The sequence below is a fragment of the Maniola hyperantus genome, chromosome 22 (assembly GCF_902806685.2).
Source record: "Maniola hyperantus chromosome 22, iAphHyp1.2, whole genome shotgun sequence".
NCBI lineage: Eukaryota > Metazoa > Arthropoda > Insecta > Lepidoptera > Nymphalidae > Maniola > Maniola hyperantus.
The window spans coordinates 9473921-9496071 of NC_048557.2; the positions used below are offsets into that span (position 1 = coordinate 9473921).

General features: G+C 37.5%; 2 protein-coding genes across 2 annotated transcripts; one reads left to right on the top strand and one right to left on the bottom strand.

Moving 5' to 3' along the window:
• The first annotated feature begins 60 nt into the window (after window positions 1-60).
• On the top strand, window positions 61-8542 carry LOC117992941 (RNA-binding protein 28). Its single transcript, XM_034980668.2, has 11 exons — window positions 61-581; window positions 1000-1128; window positions 1283-1552; window positions 1888-2052; window positions 2343-2532; window positions 2781-2958; window positions 3454-3616; window positions 5600-5705; window positions 5928-6092; window positions 7155-7254; window positions 7927-8542. The coding sequence occupies exons 1-11, from the start codon at window positions 314-316 to the stop codon at window positions 8497-8499; spliced, it is 2307 nt and encodes a 768-aa protein (XP_034836559.1). The 5' UTR covers window positions 61-313; the 3' UTR covers window positions 8500-8542.
• A 123-nt stretch (window positions 8543-8665) lies between these two features.
• On the bottom strand, window positions 8666-20048 carry LOC117992730 (transmembrane protein 53-like). Its single transcript, XM_069506276.1, has 8 exons — window positions 19719-20048; window positions 16064-16134; window positions 13544-13683; window positions 12761-12926; window positions 11698-11822; window positions 10909-11046; window positions 10423-10600; window positions 8666-9621 (listed from the first exon to the last, which is right to left on the bottom strand). Exons 2-8 carry the CDS (start codon window positions 16121-16123, stop codon window positions 9436-9438), a joined length of 993 nt encoding a protein of 330 aa, XP_069362377.1. The 5' UTR covers window positions 16124-16134; window positions 19719-20048; the 3' UTR covers window positions 8666-9435.
• Between the last annotated feature and the right edge of the window lie 2103 nt (window positions 20049-22151).

Here is a 22151-nt window from a genome sequence, read left to right on the forward strand (position 1 = left end):
GAAACTTATCGAACTTTACTGTCAGCTTCAGTGTCGATTTGACATTGACATCATGACATTTTTGAATCGATTTTGTTTACAATTTGCGACTGCGATTGCGGCTAATATTATAATTTATAAATGTAATTTCTATCACATTTCTATTACCTTAAATAATTGTGATAAATTGTAGCTGTGCCTGAAACGCGTTCACTGCCTAACCTTAATGAATTTTAGTGAAGTTATAAAATAATAATCAACAAATAGCACACGTGTTTGTGAAGTTGGGTTATCTTGTTTGTTATTAGATAAATAACACAAATTATCACTTAAAATGAGTGAAGAAGAGAGCATGGACACTGAATCCAACACAAAATATAAAGACGGCGTTAATAAAAACGCTAGATTGATTGTAAAAAACGTATCTTTTAAAGCCACGGAAGAAAGTTTAAAAGAGCATTTTTCTCAGTATGGCAAAGTTGAAGAGATTAAACTACTGAAGAAACCAGATGGCAAGCTTGTAGGTTCCGCTTTTGTGCATTACACACATGTTCCCATGGCCAAAAAGGCATTGTTTGGGACAAATAAAAAACCATTTCTAGGTAAGCCCCATTTCTAATTAGGTCTTCTTGCAAAGTTAAGTTTGATGTGTTTAGTTTATAATTTCTGATTGTAACAACACATTCTTCTTATTAGTGACCCTCGAATTAAGTAAAATGTTGTATGAACAAAATCCTCATTAATGTGAAGTACCTATTTCTACAAAGTATAAGCATTTAAATACCAAATTTCACAAAAATATTTTGATAAATGTAGTTTTTATTTCAATTTATATCTTTAGAATGCTCTTCTGAAAAGTTGCAGTTTGGTGGCTACAACAATTTGGGCAGGTGTCGATAGATATGTCTAAGAAGATGTAGTAATAATGTATTTTTCAGTTTTCTTAGTTGAAAATATTTTGTTCTTTTGTAGAGCTAAAGTTGGGGGCCATCCTTAATATTATTTTGTATATTTTTCCAGGTCGCCCTATATTTGTTTCTTGGGCAGTGCCAAAACACAAATATGTTGAGGAAGAGAACAAAAAGGGGCAAAAGCAAAGATATTTTAACTATGATGCATCAAATGAGGAATCTAAACCTGAAATTAAAAGTAACTCCATTTTTTATATTTTCTACATTTTTAAAGAAGGATGACGGTCTTTAACTATATCGTGATTGAAGGACAAACCAACAAACAAACACTTTCACATTTATAATATGGATACTGCTTAAGTGATATTAATTTAACCAATTTTCTTATTCAGGTGAAGATGAGTCAGAAGTCAAAAAAGAAACAAAAGATGACAAAAACCTCATCAGATTAAACAGGAAAGCCCGTCTTATAATCCGTAACATATCATTTAAAGCTACTGAGGATACGTTGAAACAGCATTTTGAGCCATATGGATCAGTACTGGAGGTCAGCTTGCTGAAGAAGCCCGATGGGAAGATGGTGGGCTGTGGGTTTGTGCTTTTCAAGAATGTGCAGATGGCAAAAGAGGCACTGGCTAATACTAATATGAAGCCATTTTTAGGTAAGTATTTATGTTTATTGTTTACCACCGTATTGAGATTGGTATAGAAATATTGATCAATGGTTTTGTTGAGTAATGACTAATTTGTGAGTAGCTCACATCAAACTCATTATATTTTGACTAATTTCTTAAACTAGACACTCTCAAGTAAAGGTTTTTATATAAGCCTATGAAGATGATACTGCTAGGGGCTCAATTTGAATGCCATAAGCCTAATTTGTGTTTGTGAAAAACCAAATTAAATTTGAATTTCGCGGGCAGACCATGTCTTCCACCACCCTTAATATAATGTTGACAAAAAGGTCCACTGACAGTTAAAATCTAAATATTTTTAGGTAGACCAATATCAGTGGACTGGGCAGTGCCCAAAAACCAGTACATGCGACATGTGGTCAACCAACAGACAGAGATGGAAGATAAAATCAAGAAAGAGGAGTCTGACAGCGATGACGATGCCCCCATCAACATATCCACTGATGATGTCAAGGATAAGATTAAAAGTGAGTCTTTGGTATGTCTAGGGTTATTTTTTTACTAGCTGATGCCCGCGACTTCGTCCGTTTTTCACGTTTTTCAAAATACCGCAGGAACTCTTTGATTTTCCGGGAATCTATCTCCATTCCAAATTTCAGCCAAATCTGTAAAACAGTTTTTGCGTGATTGAGTAACAAACATCCAAACATCCACACTTTCACATTTATAATATTATATTAGGATTAGGATTTTGAATAAATTATTTGGATTTTGAATTTTGAACCCTCATAACATGTACTTATTTTTTTGTTATCAGGTGAATCTGAAGAGAGTGATAAAGAAGGAAGTGATTCAGATGAAGAAAAGGTTAAATCTGAGGTTGAAGATGGTGCTAGTGATGGTGATGAAAGTGATGATGAGGATGATGAAGAGTCTGGGGATGATGATGACGATGAAAATGACGATGATGAGAAGAGTGTTACAAGCACACAACCTGATTTTCAACGGTAGTTATGATTCTATTTAACAAGAAAAAACGGTCAAGTGCGAGTCGGTCTCGCACACGAAGGGTTTCGTACTTTTGAATTTTTTTTTATTTGCATGGCGGCCATTTTGAAATTATTATTATTTGTAATATTTGTTATATTGGCAACTGTGAAAAGGAGATGGTTCAAATTGTGCCACATTCATATACGCTTCCTTAATAAATTGAGAAAAATCCCTTTTTTGCCTCAACTATAATACAATTTTTCAGGACAAAGTTAAACGACGCAGAAGACGGTTGCACAGTGTTCCTAACAAACATACCATTCAGTGTGGACAACTCCCACTTGAGTGCGTTTGCGGAGCGCACTGGCCCCGTCAAATATGCGCTCATATGTGTCGACAAAATGACCGAGCACTCTAAAGGAACAGGATTTGTTAAGTTTGTGGTGAGTATGCAGTACAGAACTATGCCACTTCACGTAACGACACCCTACGCTATCACACACCACGCCACCCTACGCTATCACACACCACGCCACCCTACGCTATCACACACCACGCCACCCTACGCTATCACACACCACGCCACCCTACGCTATCACACACCACGCCACCCTACGCTATTAAACACCACGCCACCATACACTGTCACACCACGCCATCCTACGCTATCATACTCCACGCCACCCTATACTATCACACACCACGCCATCATATGCTATCACACACCACGCCACCCTACGCTATCAAACACCACGCCAGCTTACCATATCACACACCACACCACCCTACGCTATCATACACTACATCACTCTACGCTGTCACACACCACGCCACCCTACGCTGTCACACATCACTAGTATGAATAAAAAAAATTAAAAAAAATTCGTTGTCTGTCACTCGCTGAACGACTCCTTAAATTAATCTTCTGTATTCCACAGAATAAAGATGATGCAGAAAGTTTCCTAGCTCTCCCAGCAGACCAGTTGCGACTCGAGGGGCAAGTGCTGCAAGTCAAACCCGCACTGAAGAGGGAAAACCTGCAGAAGGGAGATAAAAAACAACCCAAGGACAATAGAAATCTGTACCTTGTTAAGGAAGGAGGTGGGTTTCCGCTAACCAAGTCAAATTAGTTTTTTAATATATTCAGATACAACGTGACTGCAATCTCACTTGGTGGTAAGTGATGATGCAGTTTAAGATGGAATGATGGATGAAGGTGTATGGCAGCTTTTTTAAACCATACCCCTTTGCAGCGCCCAGACAAGTCAACAAGACTTAAGGGTGTTAAGAACCTATGTAAATACCTATATTTGTTATGGAAATCTATATATATAAAAGGAAAAGGTGACTGACTGACTGACTGATCTATCAACGCACAGCTCAAACTACTGGACGGATCTACGACGTAGGCATCCGCGAATTTTTGGAAATTCAACCATTAAGGGGGTGAAGTAGGGGTTTGAAATTTGCGTAGTCTACGCGGACGAAGTCGCGAGCATAAGCTAGTAAAATATAAATAGGCTACTTGACTCATATCTAATTTCGTCCAATAAATGATTATTTATTATAGTATTTTGCTTAAAACAACGAAATATATCAATAACAATTATTAAAAACGCAGGATGGATATATGAATCCAATTTAAAAAAATACAATTTTTATTTTTATTTGAAACGCAGAAAACGCTGTCAGCCATGATGTGACGTCATTAAATATGTAAACAAAGAAATGTCATTCCTATGTCACGCGAGGACTAACGTAGTATCCATATATATAAAATTTAGAGTCCTGACTAACTTATATATCAACGCACAGCCTAAACATCTAAACAGCTGGTCCTAGATACATGAAATTTGGTGAGTGTGTTCTTTGTAGGTAAAGAGAAGGTATCCACTAGGAAAGGATTTTTTGAAATTCCACCCCTGAGTGGGTTAAATGGAGGTTTTTTAATTTATGAAGTCCACGCGGGCGAAGTCACGAGCATAAGCTAGTTTTTATATATTTCTAAAAACTCATAGTAAACGTAAAAAAATATCGTTTTCTCTTTATAAATTGAATAAGTTATTAAGTAAGACTTACAACAAAGTGATCTTTGCAAAAATAAATTTGGGTTGAAGTCGTTAGTCATATAGGGTCCCTTTAAGCAAGTCTTTGCGTGTTACGTATATTTATTTCACTGGGCACTCTAATCCACAACTTTCCTGTGGTCTTTATCGATGCGTTTTTTACATTCTCGGATGATACAATAACGATAATTACTATATTTTTCATGTAAACTAGTATAGAAGTCATGTTTATTAAACTTTGGTAGGTTATGCTCAGTATATATAATGTACTCTGTGGTTATGCTGTTGTTTACAAATGCATGACGTCAGAGCACAGATAATCTATCGGCCAAACATGGCCGACAGTGTTTTCACCTGTCTAAGAAAAATATTTTTTTAAATTAAAGTTTTACGGTTTTTAGGGCGCAAAAAAATATAGTGTTAATTTTTTTGATATAATAGGACAAATATTAACCATTTAAGACCAACTTAAAAAAATTGTCAAGTAGCCTATTGAAATTTGTTTTCTATACGACAGTGTACCAGAACGTTAAATCGTTTGGCGGCACGGCTTTGCCGGTAGGGTGGTAACTAGCCACAGCCAAAGCCCCCTACCAGTCCAGGAAATTTAGAAATTATAAATTCCTAATTTGCCCTGCTAGGAATCGAACCCTGGACCTACTCCTGATAAGACCACAGCGCTTACCACTGCGCCGGGGAGGTCGTCAAAGTATTTATTCTATTTCTGCAACTCTGTTTTGATCTGATTTGAGGTATTATTGAGTTTGATTAGTTCGTATTCAAATGAGAGCCAAACTACGTACGCGGCAGAATGTAATATACATCTGCCTTTAGAATGACATTTCGGCTTTGTAGAGCGTTGTCTCTGTCACTCATACCGATATGACGTTTTGTCGGTCTCAACGACAGAGACAATGCTCTACAAATGCGCTATCTCCTTCTAAAGGTCGATGTACATTATTTTCTGCCGCGTTCTGTACGTCTGTTTGCAGCACTAAACCCCGTTTAATATTTGTAGTGATCGTGGCGGGAACGAAGGCGGCAGTCGGCGTGTCAGCATCGGATATGTCAAAACGGTTGACACTAGAACGCAGCAAGACGCAGATGCTCAAGAACTTGAACAGGTAACATATAGCCAATGTGGCTAATAGGTAGGCCATAATAGGATATTTGTCTACGTTAACACAGAGAATTCCACCTCAAGAGTATGTAAGTAAAATGTTAGCGGGAGACAGGGGAGAATGCTTTGTTGTGATTGGTTTTTGTTTATTCTTTTCTCGATTTTAATACTTTAAAATCGTATTATACCTAGTTCGGTTTGATTTAATTTTTTTTTTGTTTAACAGATTCGTATCCCGCTACCGGATCGTGGTGTCCAACTTGCCGCCGAACTACGACGACAACGCGTTGCGACGCATCAGCGTCCGCGCGGTGGGCACCCGGGCTGTCATCACGGAAGCTAGAGTCATGCGGGACTTGAGAGCGCCGCTGGGCAGAGATGGGAAGCATCCGTGAGTTAATTTTAAAGTTCCCTTTGGCATGCCTTTTGGTAAATTTATATACGTTAGTTTTTGTTGGAACTGGCTGTAAACTAAACTATTTACATTTAAATATATTCTTATCCTTATTTTTTCTAAGAGCCTTTATTTTACGTTCGATGACTTATTTACTCACTTCAAACAGGACGTCCAAGTTTTTCTTTTTTACTGATATTTTTCCTATAAATTCAAAATATCCCAACAGTTTTAGTATACGCAAAACCTGAAAAGTAGTTTTTACAGAATCAGTAACAGAATCGATTGCAATCATTTTTACTACGGGTTATATTTTGACCAAAAAAATACTTTAAAACCCTGCAAGTTTGAACACCTAGTTAATTGACCGCATGCACCAGCTGATTCGACTCGCGCGAGCGGGAGCGGGAGCGCGCACGATCGATGCTATCCGTCCCGTTCGCTCATAGTCGCTTGCTGGGGGTGACCATGTTTTGGCGGGACAAAGACTCAATACAAAAAGCTTATAACTTCGTAAGTTTTCATTAAATATTTTTGATATTTTGTATATTTATTCTTTATGTAAAAATATACGACACGTGTTTCGGTTTTTGCGTATACTAAATCTAACGTGTATAGTCCCTTTTGGGACCAAAAAATACCCTTTGAAGTCAAAATCAAAGCCTTTCATTTAAATTAGGTATAGTATGTACTACCACTTTTTTAAGTCGCATTGACAAAATTCGTTTGCACAGTAAAGCGGAACCTAACGCTGACTAAAGCCGAATGTACACCAATGAAATACAGACCTTATTGCTTGACGTTAAGATTTTAAACACAAGAACTTTTGTAATAATTATCTCTATATTATATTACAATGAATCGCTGAATGTGTTGCTGATCGCAAATCTCAAGAACAGCTGAACCGATTTCGCTAATTCTTTTTTCATAATATTCGTTGAAGTACGGGGATGGTTCTTACGGAGAGAAATTTAAAAAACATCCTGAAAAAGAATCGACTGTTAGGCGGTATTAAGTTCGCCGAGTCAGCTAGTTGTATATATAATATATATCTCGCAGGTCAAAAGGCTACGGGTTCGTGATGTTCACTCGCCACGAAGATGCGCTCGCGTGTCTGCGCAAGCTGAACAACAATCCAGATATTTTTGACAAAAACAATGTAAGTATTTGTATATCTCGCTCCCCTACTAAAGTGAACATTCGATTGCAAAGCTATAGAAAATTTGATGCACACACAGTCATCATCTGGACCATCGTCCACCGGAAATAGGTCTCTTGTAGGGATTTCCACACGCCATGGTCTTGCGCCGCCGCGGCTTCCTGCGACTCGTTTAATGTCGTCTCTCCAGTGGAGAGGGGGGGTGGCCTTATCTACTATCTAGCTAGCTTATCCCCACGACTACGTCCGCGTGGACTACACAAATTTCAAACACCTGTTTTACTCCCTTACATCGATCACGCACTCATCCGATCCGAATCCGTGAAAATATGGTTATAAAAATATCCACGACATATGTCGTAAGCTACAATACAAATAGTTCGTGAACTAAAAAGAAGTAAGAACGTATTTTCACGGACTCGGGTCGGATGAGTGCGTGATCGCTCTAACGGGTTGAGTTAAAAAAATCTTTCTTAGCAGATGTCCCCGTCATAATAGCTATTTGCATGCCAAATTTCAGCCCGATCCGTCCAGTAACTTGAGCTGTACGTTGATAGATCATCTGTCAGTCAGTCCGTCAGATTTAGCTTGTGGTTCCATGTAATTATCATGTATTTCCGCAAAGTAACGCCTGCTTCTATCCAACATTTAATCGAATGTTTTTTTTTTCAGAGACCCATAGTATCATTCTCAATAGAAGACAGAACAGCTTTGAACGCACGAAAGAAAAGATTAGAGAAATCTATAGCAAACAATCCGTTAGCGAAACAAGACAAAGAACAAGAGAACACACGTAAAAACAGAAAGAGGAAACACAACTCTGCTCCTGACGAGAGTTACATGAAAAAGGGACGATTTGACAAGGAAAAGCAAGACAACAAGAATGACAAACAAGATAACAACAAGAATTGGAGGGAGTTTAGAAAGAATAATAAAAATAGGAGCAAAAATCAAAACGGTCCAAACAATGTCGGACAGTTCGTCAGAAAACCTGACGATGATTTAGAATATGCAGGATTAACGGCCAAAGAGGGTAGTCAGCACAAAATGCGAAGTAACCATAAACTAAAGACCCAAGCGGACATCCATAAACAAAATGTCAAACAGGAGAAGAAGACTAGCAAGAGAACGCAGAGGTTAAAGATGGCCGCCCGCGAGAGAATTAAACAACCGAAACAGAAGATTAATAAGAACAAAATCGGTAAACGCAATAAAAAGAGGAGGTTTAATAATGAAATTATGTAAATTGTTGTAATTTTGTAAAATAAATGTGTATTTAAAAGTTTCATCCACTTTGTTTTCTTTTCTATGATGCTTTATTATTTTTTACAAAAAAAAAATACATTTACTAAAATATTCTTTTTCAAAAAAGTTAGTTTTTTGTAAAAAAAAAATACTTTACGTGCAGTTTATACAAAAGGGAAGAGACAAATATGAAAAGAAAAACTTACCTAATAAAAATAATAAACTAAGTAGGTAATTTTATACAAAAATATTTATTAATAAAGTTTCAACCAAGTTTAATATAGTTTTTTTTAAGTACGTGCTAATTAAAAATAATATCACATTTTTGTGAAATTAGCTAAAACTATTTAGCGAATGCTTACACTACTAAAACTAGCAAAAAACTTATACGAAGAAAATAACAAAGTCGTATCGTGTTGTAATGCGGCGCAAACTTTAATCCAGCGAAAGTGTCTGTCTGCCTGATTTGCTTATCACGGTTCATCTGCTTAACCATGTCCGTTAAATCTCTTAGATCTTTTTTTTCTTTCCATCCAGAAAAATCAAAGAGATCCAAAGGGATTTTTTAAAAACCTAGATCCACACGGAGCGGATGAAGTAGCTGAGGCGAAATATCCTAACATTGTAAATAAATACTGTTGTTTATAATAAGTAACATTAAAAAAAAATCCCAAACATTTGTCAGTTTAAAAATACATGACTCTTCCCTTCTACCGGTCTATATACATACCTACCTACCTATGTTATACTAGTAAGTTCTACTCGTCGTATTATTATGTGAATTGTGACAAATTGTGTTGAAATCAAGCTAGGGTTTAGCTAAGGCTAGAGAGCTGCAATGCGCACATACCAGTTGTACGCATACTTTTGTAATACAACTTCTAGAAGCTACGTTGGACACGGTCTGACGCGCTCTGTGTGTAGTACACGCTTAAATTAGTTTACAGCAGATTTAGCAGAACGCTCCGATGTCTCGTAATACAAGTCGCGGGAGGTGTCTAGTTCGGGGCGCAGCGCAGACACGTAGGCCCTGCAATGCGCGCGTACGAGTTGCTCGTACTCTTGCGGGTGCTTGAGGTAGTGCTGCACGTGCGGGGAGCGGGCCCAGCATTGCCATGTGCACTGGAATTAAAGATAAGATAAGATATTAGGTATCTTATCTTTAAGTTATCTAAGCAACAAATAACAATTTATTTTATAAAGAAAGTAAGTTTTCTGTCCGGTTTTGAAACGAAGGTTTTGGGATGGCGAAAAGACAAACGAACGAAATTATTTCAATACCTATTTGAATCCAGTAGGTATAGTTGTCGACCTATTCAGTCCTAAGCTGAAATTTACGAGATAAAAAATACCTAACTACCTACTGTAATAATTAATAAAATAATTAATAATTAATTAATTATGTATTAATATTATTAACAAACCTTACCGGTATTAGGTAATAAATAAACAATTTTATAGGTATTGAAAAAAAGATAAAACAGTAGTAGGTAGGTTAGGTTTTAGATCCTGTAGAATCACTGCAAATCTTCTTGGGCTCTGGCGAGTCAAGTGACAATCCTGGGCTCTGTGAGTCAAGTGACAAATCTGCACAGTAGAGAATATCGTAAAACTGTGACAGAACCAAGAAGCTTCTACTCTATTGTACAAATCACATTACCAAGCGCCAAGCGGATCTAAAAACTAAAGTCGAGAGCGCAGTTTCGTCACGTAACTCGGCAGAGCCCAAAAAGGCTCTCATGAAATATTGATTAGCTGGTTATCCTGGCAAAACCTATCTAAGTAGGTAAGCACCTATTTACAATTTTCTATTTAAGTTTAATTTCTTAGCTAACTATTATATTAAAATCCACGTAGAGGAGCTTCAAAACGAAGATCTTTTATTTTACCAGCAACTAAGTATTTCACTGTAAAAGTTATTACTTTGATGCCCATCTGTATCCACAAGTCACACGCCCGTCGTATCCTGCGCTCGTTGCCGACGGGGTCGGTGCTGGACAGCAGGAACAAGGCCGGCGCGCGGCACGGCGACGCGTAGTACGTCTCACACGCTTTCTCGTAGTGGACCGTACCCACGTTGTATAACGCTTTGAGGTACGCACTGTTGAATTTAAGTGGCGTTTAAAATGTTGTAAGTAGTATTAATTGTTAATACAAATAGTCCCCCTCACAGCGTGCTTTGCATGTTGCAGCTCGTACGACTTGACTACACCACGTTGCGAGCAGGAAGCCCTTTGAAAAAGTACCCCGAATGGGTTTGAAACTAGTCGGGCATACTACAGTCTACGACTATCACGTGAGTTTGGCCGTCATATAGATATTTCTGTTAATAATTTGTTTATTCTTTTTTTTATTTAACTACGGAAAATTATTAATAATAGTTAATACTTGTATTATTTTTTTACTTACATAATAATACTTTTCGTAATCTTCTGTCCTATTTTGCTGTTAGGGAACAAGGCAAGTGGTACGCCCACTGACACTTCGGTGATGTCGGCTACTGAGTCCCACACCTGGGCCTCCACGCGGTCTAATACTGGCTGGTATCTAAGGAATTAATACAGTACCTATGTGTATAAAACACAATTAATTTTGTAACATTAACATGGTCCCGCTTTTTCTATTATTTTATACAAAAAATGAAATTAGTAAGTGAATAAAGTGGCAAATCTTTTTGGGCTCTCGCGAGTCAAGTGATTCGGCGATTTCAAAAGGCTGTGAGTTTTACTACATAGCTACTTACTTAGCTTGATTTCTAGATTTCTCCGCAGTGTGTGCATCATTTTGTGCTTCTCTGCGCAGTTTTATCATGGGATTCGCCAGAGCCCAAGAAAGTTTGTAACGATTATATGTACATAACGGGCGCAACGCCTTGATATCAGTAAGTACTGTGCAAGGCTACGTATTTACTTTAGCACCTAGCACTTTGCTTTGTAACTTTTCCAACTTTCTGAACAGGAATTGTAGGTAAATGTTATTCTCAGAAACATCTGATAATAAAGAATACTTAAAAACTAAAAAGAGTTGAAACCGAGCCCTTTTTTTAAAAAAAAGAGTTTTAATTTTTTTTTTAGGTGAGCCGTATGCAAAAGGATCTGAGAAAGCACCGCATTATTATCCCTAGAAAGTTCCCAACATTATTGGAAGGAGTTACGGCCCTCAGTAATAAGAAATATGACGCACAAAGTTACAACTTACTTTTCTTCATCAGTCATCGCATGAACCATGGCTTCCGACCACACGTAGCCGCCGACTGAAAATCCATGAACCATGTACGGAATATCGTTGGCATACATTAACTGCAGCAGGTTTTGTGCGATAACCTGAAAAATGTTCCTAGTAAGAAACTATAAAAAATAAATAACTAAGTAGTAAGCGCGCTAAAGGCTTGCAGATTCCAAGCAAAGATCCACATCAATGAAATAAACTAAACTTTATCTAAATTTTTCGGGACGCTTTGGTTTTCCTAGAATATGAGTTGATGCTTGGAATAATAAGTAAACACAGTAAATTGGATATGTAATTACTTTTTCAGTACTTCCTTTACAAAGCATTAAACAGACAGACAAAAGTTGAATTCTTTAGATTTATATACCGAGCCAATAGGAGACTTATGTAAATACCTATAAAAAATATATACATAAGTACCTATTCCATAGTAGACCTTTTTGTTCAGAGAATGGTTTCAAAAGTAGACAGGAAGGTCAGGCTCCTTGAACGTGGGAAAAGTCTAGATCAACGTACCCATTTACCAAAAATATAATACTAGCATAATGGGTCCGGTTTTAAACTTTTGCACCTAAGTAGACGTAATTAATTCTACCTACGCAACTTATTTGGTTTAGATTCAGATGCATTGTAAATTCCAATTGTAGGTACATATTAAAAATCTGGCAATACATTCATACCGATAATAGTGAGAAGAACCAGAGTAACCCACAGATAGATCAACAAATTACGAAGCTGAAGTAGTAGTGCTTGGGGTATATGTATAACTCGAAGAAGCGATCAACCTTGGGGTACCAAGATGAGCGATCCCACATTGGTAAAATGACTAGTTGGGAGACACCTCACTATGTGGACGGACGATCTCAAGCAAATCGCTGGTAGTTACTACTTAGTGGAGGAAGTCTGTTGTAGAAAGAACTTACCTAGGTACTGAAAAATCTCAAAATTTTAGGGCCAACAGTTTAAGCTGGACGTTGATGAGCTAATCAGATATTGCTTTTGTAATGTTTAGGCTAAATTAATTGTTGTATACCTTTGCTCCCTTCCTAGGCCACAGCAGCTGCCACGGTTCGCAAGTCACCCTCAGCACGTCGAATCCCTCTTGAAGGTAAATATTGGCGTACTTCATCGTTTGCTTATTGGTCGCCAATAACCAGCTCAGCATTATGCACAATGGTTTGTTGTTTGATTTACTTAACCTGGAGACAAAGACAATATTTAATTGAGGGAGGGCTACAGAAGTAAACCATCAAAGGTTACATACTGTCTCTAATCTTAAGGCTGAGATATACATATAGAACGTACTTATACTTTGCTCAGTCTTTACTTGATAACGTCGGTATTTATAGAGCTAATTTCGAAAGTAATGAATATAATTTAGTAGATATAGTTTTTTTTACATTAATGGGGGATGAAATGTGCAAAATTATTTTGGAAAAGGGGACCTCTATATTATACACCCTATAATAAGAGCTCATCTTCGCTCTTGATGAGTGTCACAGGATCAATGTACTTAAAAACCAGGGAAGCATATCACAGATTCTGGGATGTTTTCGGGAAGGCGTGCCATCATTTGTCACCCAAGTCGCCGCCGTTCAAGCGAGTGGTAATTGACATTTTTGGATGGAACAGTTAATTATTATTTTCGAAGTTTAAGGATTGATCCCATAGTACAAGTTTTTTATAAGGACGAGTACAGTGCGCCTAGGAGCACCAAGGGGTCACTGTACTGGGCTGAGGACCCACTCTTTAAATATACTCACTAAGTACTTACGTACTTAATAATTATTGTAGTTTGTAATTTAAGTATACTTACTTCATAGTTTTGAGATCTGTGTGAATTTTCATGTTGTCATTGGAAATGTAGAGGAGATTCTTGTTGATATGTTGCGTGTGCGCATTGCGTGCCCACAGCAACCTTGGCAGTGTGCGTGACGGACATGTGCGTGTTTTGCTCTGAATAAAAACATACTGGTCAAAAGGAACCTAGAACACGCATGTGTGGGCACTACAAATTTAGTCATGTGACTCACAAGAGCCCAAAAAGATTTGGGATTTTTTTGGGCTCTTGCGAGATTTAGTTTTTCAAATCGTTTTAATAATATGCTAAACTTTTAATCACCTGTGGCTACCTCATCATCAATCATCAACCCATCGCCGGCACACTACAGTGCACGGGCTTTTTTCAGAATGAGAAGGGTTTGGCCATAGTCCACCACGCTGGTCAAGTGCGTATAGGACGGCTTCACACACCTTTGAGAACATTTGCAGCATTTGTTATTATCTTAACAAAACGATTTTGGGAGTTACGTGTATTTTAAGCCATTATGCTTCAAATACACGTAACTCCCAAAGGTTAGATTGCGTGCCCGAGATCGAACCCCGAACCTGCCAAATAGGAGGCGGACGTCTTAACCACTAGGCTATCGCCGTTGTCGCTCTACCTCAGTAAGTAGGTAATAATACAAAAAAAACGCGCAAAATTCGCACATATTACTAAGTATAGGTACAGAATTAAATAATTTTCTGTTCTTTGTATTCTTTCAAGGTTTTATTTTTTATTTAAAGTTAACTCGGCACGGTCGAATCAATGTCTGGCACCTACCTATACCTAACACAATTTACACGCAACACGTGAACGTGTTAATTATTATTAATGAGTGAGCAATTATGCAGTGGATAGGTACCTAAGATTAACTCGTTAATTATAGTCTGTGGCGTAAGTGATGCCCGCGCCTTCACCCGCGTGGGTTTAGGTTTTAAAAAATCCCGTGGGAACTCTTTCATTTTCCGGGATAAAAAGTAGCATATGTCTTTCCCCGGGATGCAAGCTATCTCTGTACCAAATTTTGTCAAAATCGGTTGAACAGATGGGCCGGAAAAGTTAGCAGACAGACACACTTTCGCATTTATAATAATACTAGCTTATGCTCGCGACATCGTCCGCGTGGACTACACAAATTTCAAACCCCTATTTCATCCCCTTAGGGGTTGAATTTTTAAAAATCCTTTCTTAGCGGATGCCTACGACATAATAGCTATCTGCATGCCAAATTTCAGCCCGGTCGGTCCAGTAGTTTGAGCTGTGCGTTGATAGATCAGTCAGTCAGTCAGTCACCTTTTCCTTTTATATATGTAGATTATAAATTATTATAATTATTATTAATGAGTGGGCAATTATGCAGTAGATAGGTTACACGGGCAATTGAAATTCCGCAATTCCAGGCAATTTAGTCAATTATGACGTCACGACCACGTGAAGCAATTTATGGCAATACCCAGCAATACTCATTTAATGATATGCAAAAAGCTGTGATAGCTTAGTGGTTAGGACGTCCACCTTCCAATTGGAGGTCGGGGGTTCGATCCCGGGTACGCACCTCTAACTTTTCAGAGTTATGTGCGTTTTAATTAATCAAATATCACTTGCTTTATCGGTGAAGGAAAACATCGTGAGGAAACCTGCATGCCTGAGAGTTCTCCATGATGTTCTGATCATCTTGAAGGTGTGTGAAGTCTACCAATCCGCACATGGCCAGCGTGGTAGACTATGGCCAAAACCCTTCTCACTCTGAGAAGAGACCCGTGCTCTGTAGTGAGCCGGTGATGGGTTAATCATGATGATGATGATGAAAATAAGGGCTTCAGATTGCTCCACTTATTGCTCCTGACCTATACGATGTGTCGGCAACAATTGCTTAAAAAACTAAGGGCTAAAAGCTATAAAAGTTAACTAATAACTAAATAAATTTTCATTTCATTTCAATTAGATAAAGTATTCCAAAAGGTCATAAGTCAGTAGGTACTTACACATTCAAAAAGCTAACGTAAGGGTTTGCGGTAAGATTCAATCTGGAACAATAAGTGGAGCTATCTGAAGCAATTATTTTGCATAACTGTTGAAAGTTTTAAGTAAGTATTGCTGGGTAAAATTGCCGTAAATTGCTTCATATAGTGTGCCGTCATAATTGACTAAATTGCCTGCAATGGCGTAATTTCAATAATTGCCTGTGTGAGCATACCATAATATTGTTGGAAAGTCTATGTACGGCTTTATATCCATGGCATGTTAATATTATCACTGAAAGTTCTCTATGCTTTCTCTCTCTCTTTGGTTTCGCCCTCCAATCATCTCTATGTGTCGGACCTTTTATCTTTTATTTCTGGTCGGTGGTGTCGGACGCTCTCTGTATCTCTTTAATATAATTATTATCAGTTTAAATATAATTTGAGACGAAACGAAGTATTTATTTCGAATAACCCGTGCATCCATCGCAAGCTCAATTCCACGCTCTGCTCATCAAATTAACAATTATTAGGTAGGTATGATACTTACGGTAATTCTTATTGACTTGCAGCAAGTGGTATATAAGCATGCTATTGGTACGGTGGCCATGATTGATTAATCTGTAAAAGAAAAAAATTACAAGCTGTTAAGTATTTTAGGATTATGTGTTTGACCTGTTTGATATGTATGAATCTATATCCGTTTCTCGTATGTTATATATGTATGTATAGCGACCTCGCACCGGAAGACGCAGTGTTGGAAGAGCCCCCACTACGGACGGACGACATCAGACGAGTCGCAACTGGGAGCCGCTGGATTCAGGCGGCGCAAGACCGTGGCGTATGGAAATCCCTACAAGAAACCTATGTCCAGCAGTGGACGTCTATCGGTTGATGATGATGATGATACTTATATCTACCTACATAATTTAGTACGATGGTACGGAACCCTTGGTCTGCGAGTCCGACTCGCATTTGACCGGTTTTTTTTTGTTCCAAGGGCCGGCTTGCAGGAATAAATCAGTACCCTTATTATAAATGCGAAAGTGTGTTTGTTTGTTGGTTTTTCTTTCAATCGCTAATAGCTGTAACACAGTTTTTTTTTTAACTAACACAGCTATTACCGTTTCCCTAGTAAAAAAAAAAAAAAAATCACGTCGCAACGGCGCAACGGATCGACGCGATTTTTTGCATGGGTATAGATAAAGACCTGGAGAGTGACATAGGCTACTTTTTATCCCGGAAAATCAAAGAGTTCCCCTGAGATTTTAAAAACGAAGTCGCGGGCATCAGCTAGTAGGTATATAATTTTATATTATTATTCCACTAAGTAGGTACCTACCTACAGTTACCTATCTACCTGTCCAATTAAAAAGATTTTAGTGTGAATAATTAAAATATTTATTTATATCTACTTAATCGTTTTATTATTTTCAAACATGTTATATACAGCTTATTACGGACTACGTCCTATTTACATAAAATACCTACATTATAAAAATATCAATCAGCCTGTTTGCGTCCACTGTTGGACATAGGCCTTCCCAAGAGCGCGCCACCACACACGATCCTCTGCCTTCCTCATCCACCCACTTCCCGCTACAGTCCAGCGGGTTGGAGGTCGTCCCACACTGCGCTTGCCGATACGCGGTCTCCACTCCAGAACGTCTCATCATCATCATCATGATCAGCCCATCACCGGCTCACTACAGAGCGCGGGTCTCCTCTCAGAGTGAGAAGGGTTTTGGCATAGTCTACCACGCTGGCCATGTGCGGATTGGTAGACTTCATACACCTTTGAGAACATTAAGAACACGTCTGCCCCAGTAGCAGTGGCGGATTTGCCCTAAGGCCTAGTAGGCCCAGGCCTAGGGCGGCTAGATATTAGGGGCAGCCAATCGTGACAAAAAAAATCACTGATGTTATGATAAAAGTTGGCAATATAGTAAATTCATTATGACATGATTATGATGAATGCCGAGAAAGGGGCGGCCGGTACCTACTTGCTACATGGCCTGGGGCCTAGGGCGGCTAAGACTGTAAATCCGCCACTGCCCAGCAGAATTAAGTAGGTACCGACATACTTACCTAATATTATAACTGAGTTATTTACCTGACCTTGAGATGTGCAAGTCAAGTATCTAAATGCAAAAGATACAACCTAACCACTCAGCCTAACCACAACAGTTTTTAGTTTTTATTTAAAAAAACCAGTGTCATCGTACAAGATAGAAAGAGCCTCTATTGAGGCTCAACGGGTAAAGGAGCGGACTGAAAACCGTAAGGTCGACAGTTCAAACCCCGCCCGTTGCACTATTGTCGTACCTACTCCTAGCACAAGCTTGACGCTTAGTTGGAGAGGAAAGAGGAATATTAGTCATTTAACATGGCTAATATTCTTTTTAAATAAATAAACAAAAATCATCATGATCAACCCATCGCCGGATCACCAGAGCACGGGTCTCCTCTCAGAGTGAGAAGGGTTTTGACCATAGTCTACTACCGCTCTGGCCAAGTGCGGATTGGTAGACTTCACACACGTTATGGAGAACTCTCAGGCATGCAGGTTTCCTCACGATGTTTTCCTTCACCGTTAAAGCAGTGACATTTAATTACTTACAACGCACATAACTCCGAAAAGTTAGAGGTGCGCCTTTAACTTTTCAGAGTTACGTAGGTTTTACGACTTAATGCGCGGGCCCGCACCTGGGATCGAACCGCCTACCTCCGATTAGAAGGCGGACGTCCTAAACAGCCTAGATAACAGCTTAAGCTAACTAATATTATAACTAAGTTATTTACTTAACCTTGAGATGTGCAATCAAGTACCTAAATGCAAAAGGTGTCTAACCACAACACAGTTTTTACTTTTTAGTAAAAAACCAGTCAAGGGCGAGTCGGACTAGCACACTAAGGACTCTGTGTCATCCGTACATCGTACAAGAAATCATGAATACTTACTTACTCACTTTAATTGTTTTGGTGATGTAACTAGTGTTCTCGGTTTTCGGATATTCCCCTTTACTTGTGTGCACGCGTAGCGTATTACAATTTCCGTAGGGATCTCTAATTTTTGAAAATAATTTTTTTTTTTTTTTTTTTTTTTTTTTTTTTTTTTTTTTTTTTTTTTTTTTTTTTTTTTTTTTTTTTTTTTTTTTTTTTTTTTTTTTTTATTAACTATCAAATATTGAACATTTTACAAATACTTTTAACACAACAAAAAAACCACTAAGGTTTAGTATGTTGCTTATCATTCCGTCCATTAATCGATTTTGGGTATAGTGCTTCCATAAATAATATATACATTATGTATAGAAGCACTAGCACTAGGGAGCGTTACATGATAATAATTTGTTATATTTAATTTTTCAAAAATGGGAATTGTTAATATTTGTTTTGAAAGTATGATTTTAACTTGTGTTTAAAGTTAAATTCGGTTAGTCCTGACCTAAAAGTATTATCTAAACTATTTATTAGGCGAGGGATCATGTACGCGCTGGTGCGCTCACCATATTTATTTTTTGCAGAGATGGTAACTAGTTTTTTTTGAGTTACTTTGCGTGTCTGAATTTTGTTAATAACTTCCTTTTGCATGGCTAAATTAAAAAATTGTTCTTTTAGGATCGTAAGTTGAACTTTGTCATAAATATTAATCTCTTTACAATACTTAAATATAAGATTTTCATTATTTTAAATAATAAGTATAGCCTATGTCACTCAGGAATAATGTAGCTTTTTACTTGTGAAAGAATTTTCAAAATCGCTTCAGTAGTTCCAGAGATTACTTCCTACAAACGAACTTTCAAACTTTACCTCTTCATTATATTAATATAGACTAGCTGATGCCCGCGACTTTGTCCGCGTCAGTGGATTCACGTTTTTGAAAATCCCATGGGAACTCATTGATTTTCCAGGATAAAAGTATGCCTTTGTCACTCTCCAAGTCTTAAACTATAACCATGCAAAAAATCACGTTGATCCGTTCGTTGCTCTTTTGATTAATGTTGTTGCTCTCGTGATTAAAAGACAAACCAATAAACCAACAAACATACACACTTTAGCATTAATAATATGGGTAGCGATTGAAGATTAGGTAGGTACCTACCTTCGACCTTGAAAGGTTTGAAATCCGCGATAAACTGGTCTGTGGTTTGAAAACTACGGAAGTAGGTAAATATAAAAAAATTACCTAATTAAGTACTCACCGCTTAAAATATTATGACCGAATAAATATTGTATTTTTAAAAAGTAATTTAAACACTTCTCACAATTACGCACTAAACATAACAGCTTTTAATTTATTTTTATTTAAGTAGCTTTTAATTTTAGTTTATATTGTTTCAATTTTCAACAAGATAACTCGATAAAATAAAACAAATACTCAAACAACCCCATATCCGATTCGCGTTTGCAGACGATTGATTACCTACTTATCTACTTAGTACCTGTATGCGAAAAAAACATGCGATAAAGTTGCATAAAATATACGATAACCCGCTCACACAGCACTGGCGTGTGTTTCGTACTGAACTTGTGAATGTGGCCATGGTATTGCAAAAAACGGCCAAGTGCGAGTCGGGCCTCGCTCTTTTAGGGTTCCATACATAATATAATGTCTATACCTTAAGCGGTGATACTTAATAGTCTAGTGGTACGTTAGTATTATTATATTCTAGCTGATATTTCGTACGCGTGGATTTAGGTTTTTAAAAATCCCTTGTGAACTCTTTTATTTCCCGGAATAAAAAGTAGCTTATGTCACTCTCTTTAAATATACCAATGCAAAAACTCACGTCGATCCTTTGCTCCGTTGCGACGTGATTGAAGGACAAACCAATAAACAAACATTTTTTAGACAGGTTTAGGTTTAGACATCCGCCTTCTTCTCCGGGGGTTCTATTCCGGGCACGCACCTTTTCATAGTTGTGCGTTTTTAAATATGGTACGGAACCCTAAAAACTCAGACCCACTGACATATATATTATGTAAATGTAGATCGTTGCTCGCTCTTTAAAACTGTACGTCACTGCTTTTTTTATCAATTTGAAGTCATAATACTTAGGTAATTAAGTATTCAATCGCAACCAAGTATATTCATCAACGCTGTTAAGGCGAGTCACCGAGGCTAAGCGGAAAAAACTGAGATGGTTTCCTAGATCAAATGTTTTAGGTATTTACTATTAAATAACGGCCTTGCTAAAAATACACAATAGGTATACCTAAAGACATTGTCTAAAGACTGTGCTAGTTTGATACACAATAAGAAGTACTTCACCCGATCAAATAAAATCTTGAAAAAAGCTAAAATAAAAATCCAAAACGAATAATTTCTGACTTGGCAATTTTTACATGGAAATATTTTGTACAGAGAACCTGCTAAAGGGAAACGCCTATTCGTCAAAGGGTTTTTGGCCAAAGTGAAATCCATCCATCAATGAAATTAATCAAAGGCTGAGACAAGGACTGAGATCACAGATCAAGCACTATTTTGGGCAAAGAACTCGGAGGAACTTTTATAAACCTTTTTGTTTATTTGTTTTCTCAATAAGAATTATTGCAATACCTACATTGCCAAGATTTTTATTACGAGCGAAATTAGTTGTATGTAATAAGTACTCTGTGGTTGAATGTCTTAATTACGCTAGAGTGTTACGTAAAAACCGTTACGAGCTATATTTCAGTCATTAAATAAGTTTTTTTAGTATTGATAACATTAATGGATGAATTTTGGCCAAGAATGGGCGTTTCCCTTTTGGTTTTCAATAGGCTTTCTATATTTATTAAATTCAAATTGAACGTTTGAAACAAAGAACTTGAACGTTGCCAAGCGGGTTTATAACACGCCGCGCTGCCCGCTCCGGTGACTCGCCTTAAATAGTTACCTACGCACTGAGTGGCTGCTAGCTTTTGACCTATTACGGAAGTTTATGAAAATACTTAAACTTATTAAGTACTATATTTAACTAGCTCACTCCCCCGACTTCATCCTCGTGGACTACACCAATTTCAAACCCCTATTTTACCGCTAGGGGTTGAATTTTCAAAAATCCTTTCTTAGCGGATGTCTACATTATAATAGCTATCGGCATGCCAAACATCCCGACCGGTCCAGTAGTATAGAGCTGATGTGCGTTGATAGATGAGTCAGTCAGTCAGTCACCTTTTCTTTTTTAACCGACTTCCGAAAAGGAGGTGGTTCTCAATGAGGAAATTTCAGGGCAACGTTCGAAAAAATTTTCAAAGATTTCAGAAGATTTTTTCTAAATAACCCCACCACTAAAGATGAAAGATAAAAAATACCTACCTATATCTATGCTTTAATTTTTTAAATTTAAACCGGATGTGAAATTAATTAATTACATCTATTATAGTTCACACATTTTGTGGGAAAGAAACGTAAGGAAAATTACAGTGCATGCACGCTAGCTCTTACTCTTCATCTATGTCGTTGATTGACACGATCTAAATATATATCTATCTATTCTGTTAAAATAGTTTTAATTATAATTTTAAGTAATCTCTTTTGGCCTTCTGTTATACCTAGATTTAAATTTAAATAATAATTATGTATTTACGCTGTTGATTACTTTCATATAAACAAAAATAAAAATAAAATAAACATTAAAGCATAGATCATA

Excerpts from the sequence above, each read along its gene's own strand:
- LOC117992941 (XM_034980668.2), top strand. The coding sequence starts at position 314 with ATGAGTGAAGAAGAGAGCATGGACACTGAATCCAACACAAAATATAAA. Across the intron at positions 1,553-1,887 it reads TAATATGAAGCCATTTTTAG|GTAGACCAATATCAGTGGAC; the intron begins GTAAGTATTTAT and ends AAATATTTTTAG. Across the intron at positions 5,706-5,927 it reads ATGCTCAAGAACTTGAACAG|ATTCGTATCCCGCTACCGGA; the intron begins GTAACATATAGC and ends TTTGTTTAACAG.
- LOC117992730 (XM_069506276.1), bottom strand. The coding sequence starts at position 16,123 with ATGGCCACCGTACCAATAGCATGCTTATATACCACTTGCTGCAAGTCA. Across the intron at positions 13,684-16,063 it reads GCAAGTCAATAAGAATTACC|AGCAAAACACGCACATGTCC; the intron begins GTAAGTATCATA and ends GTTTTTATTCAG. Across the intron at positions 10,601-10,908 it reads ATTACGAAAAGTATTATTAT|TGCGTACCTCAAAGCGTTAT; the intron begins GTAAGTAAAAAA and ends TAAATTCAACAG.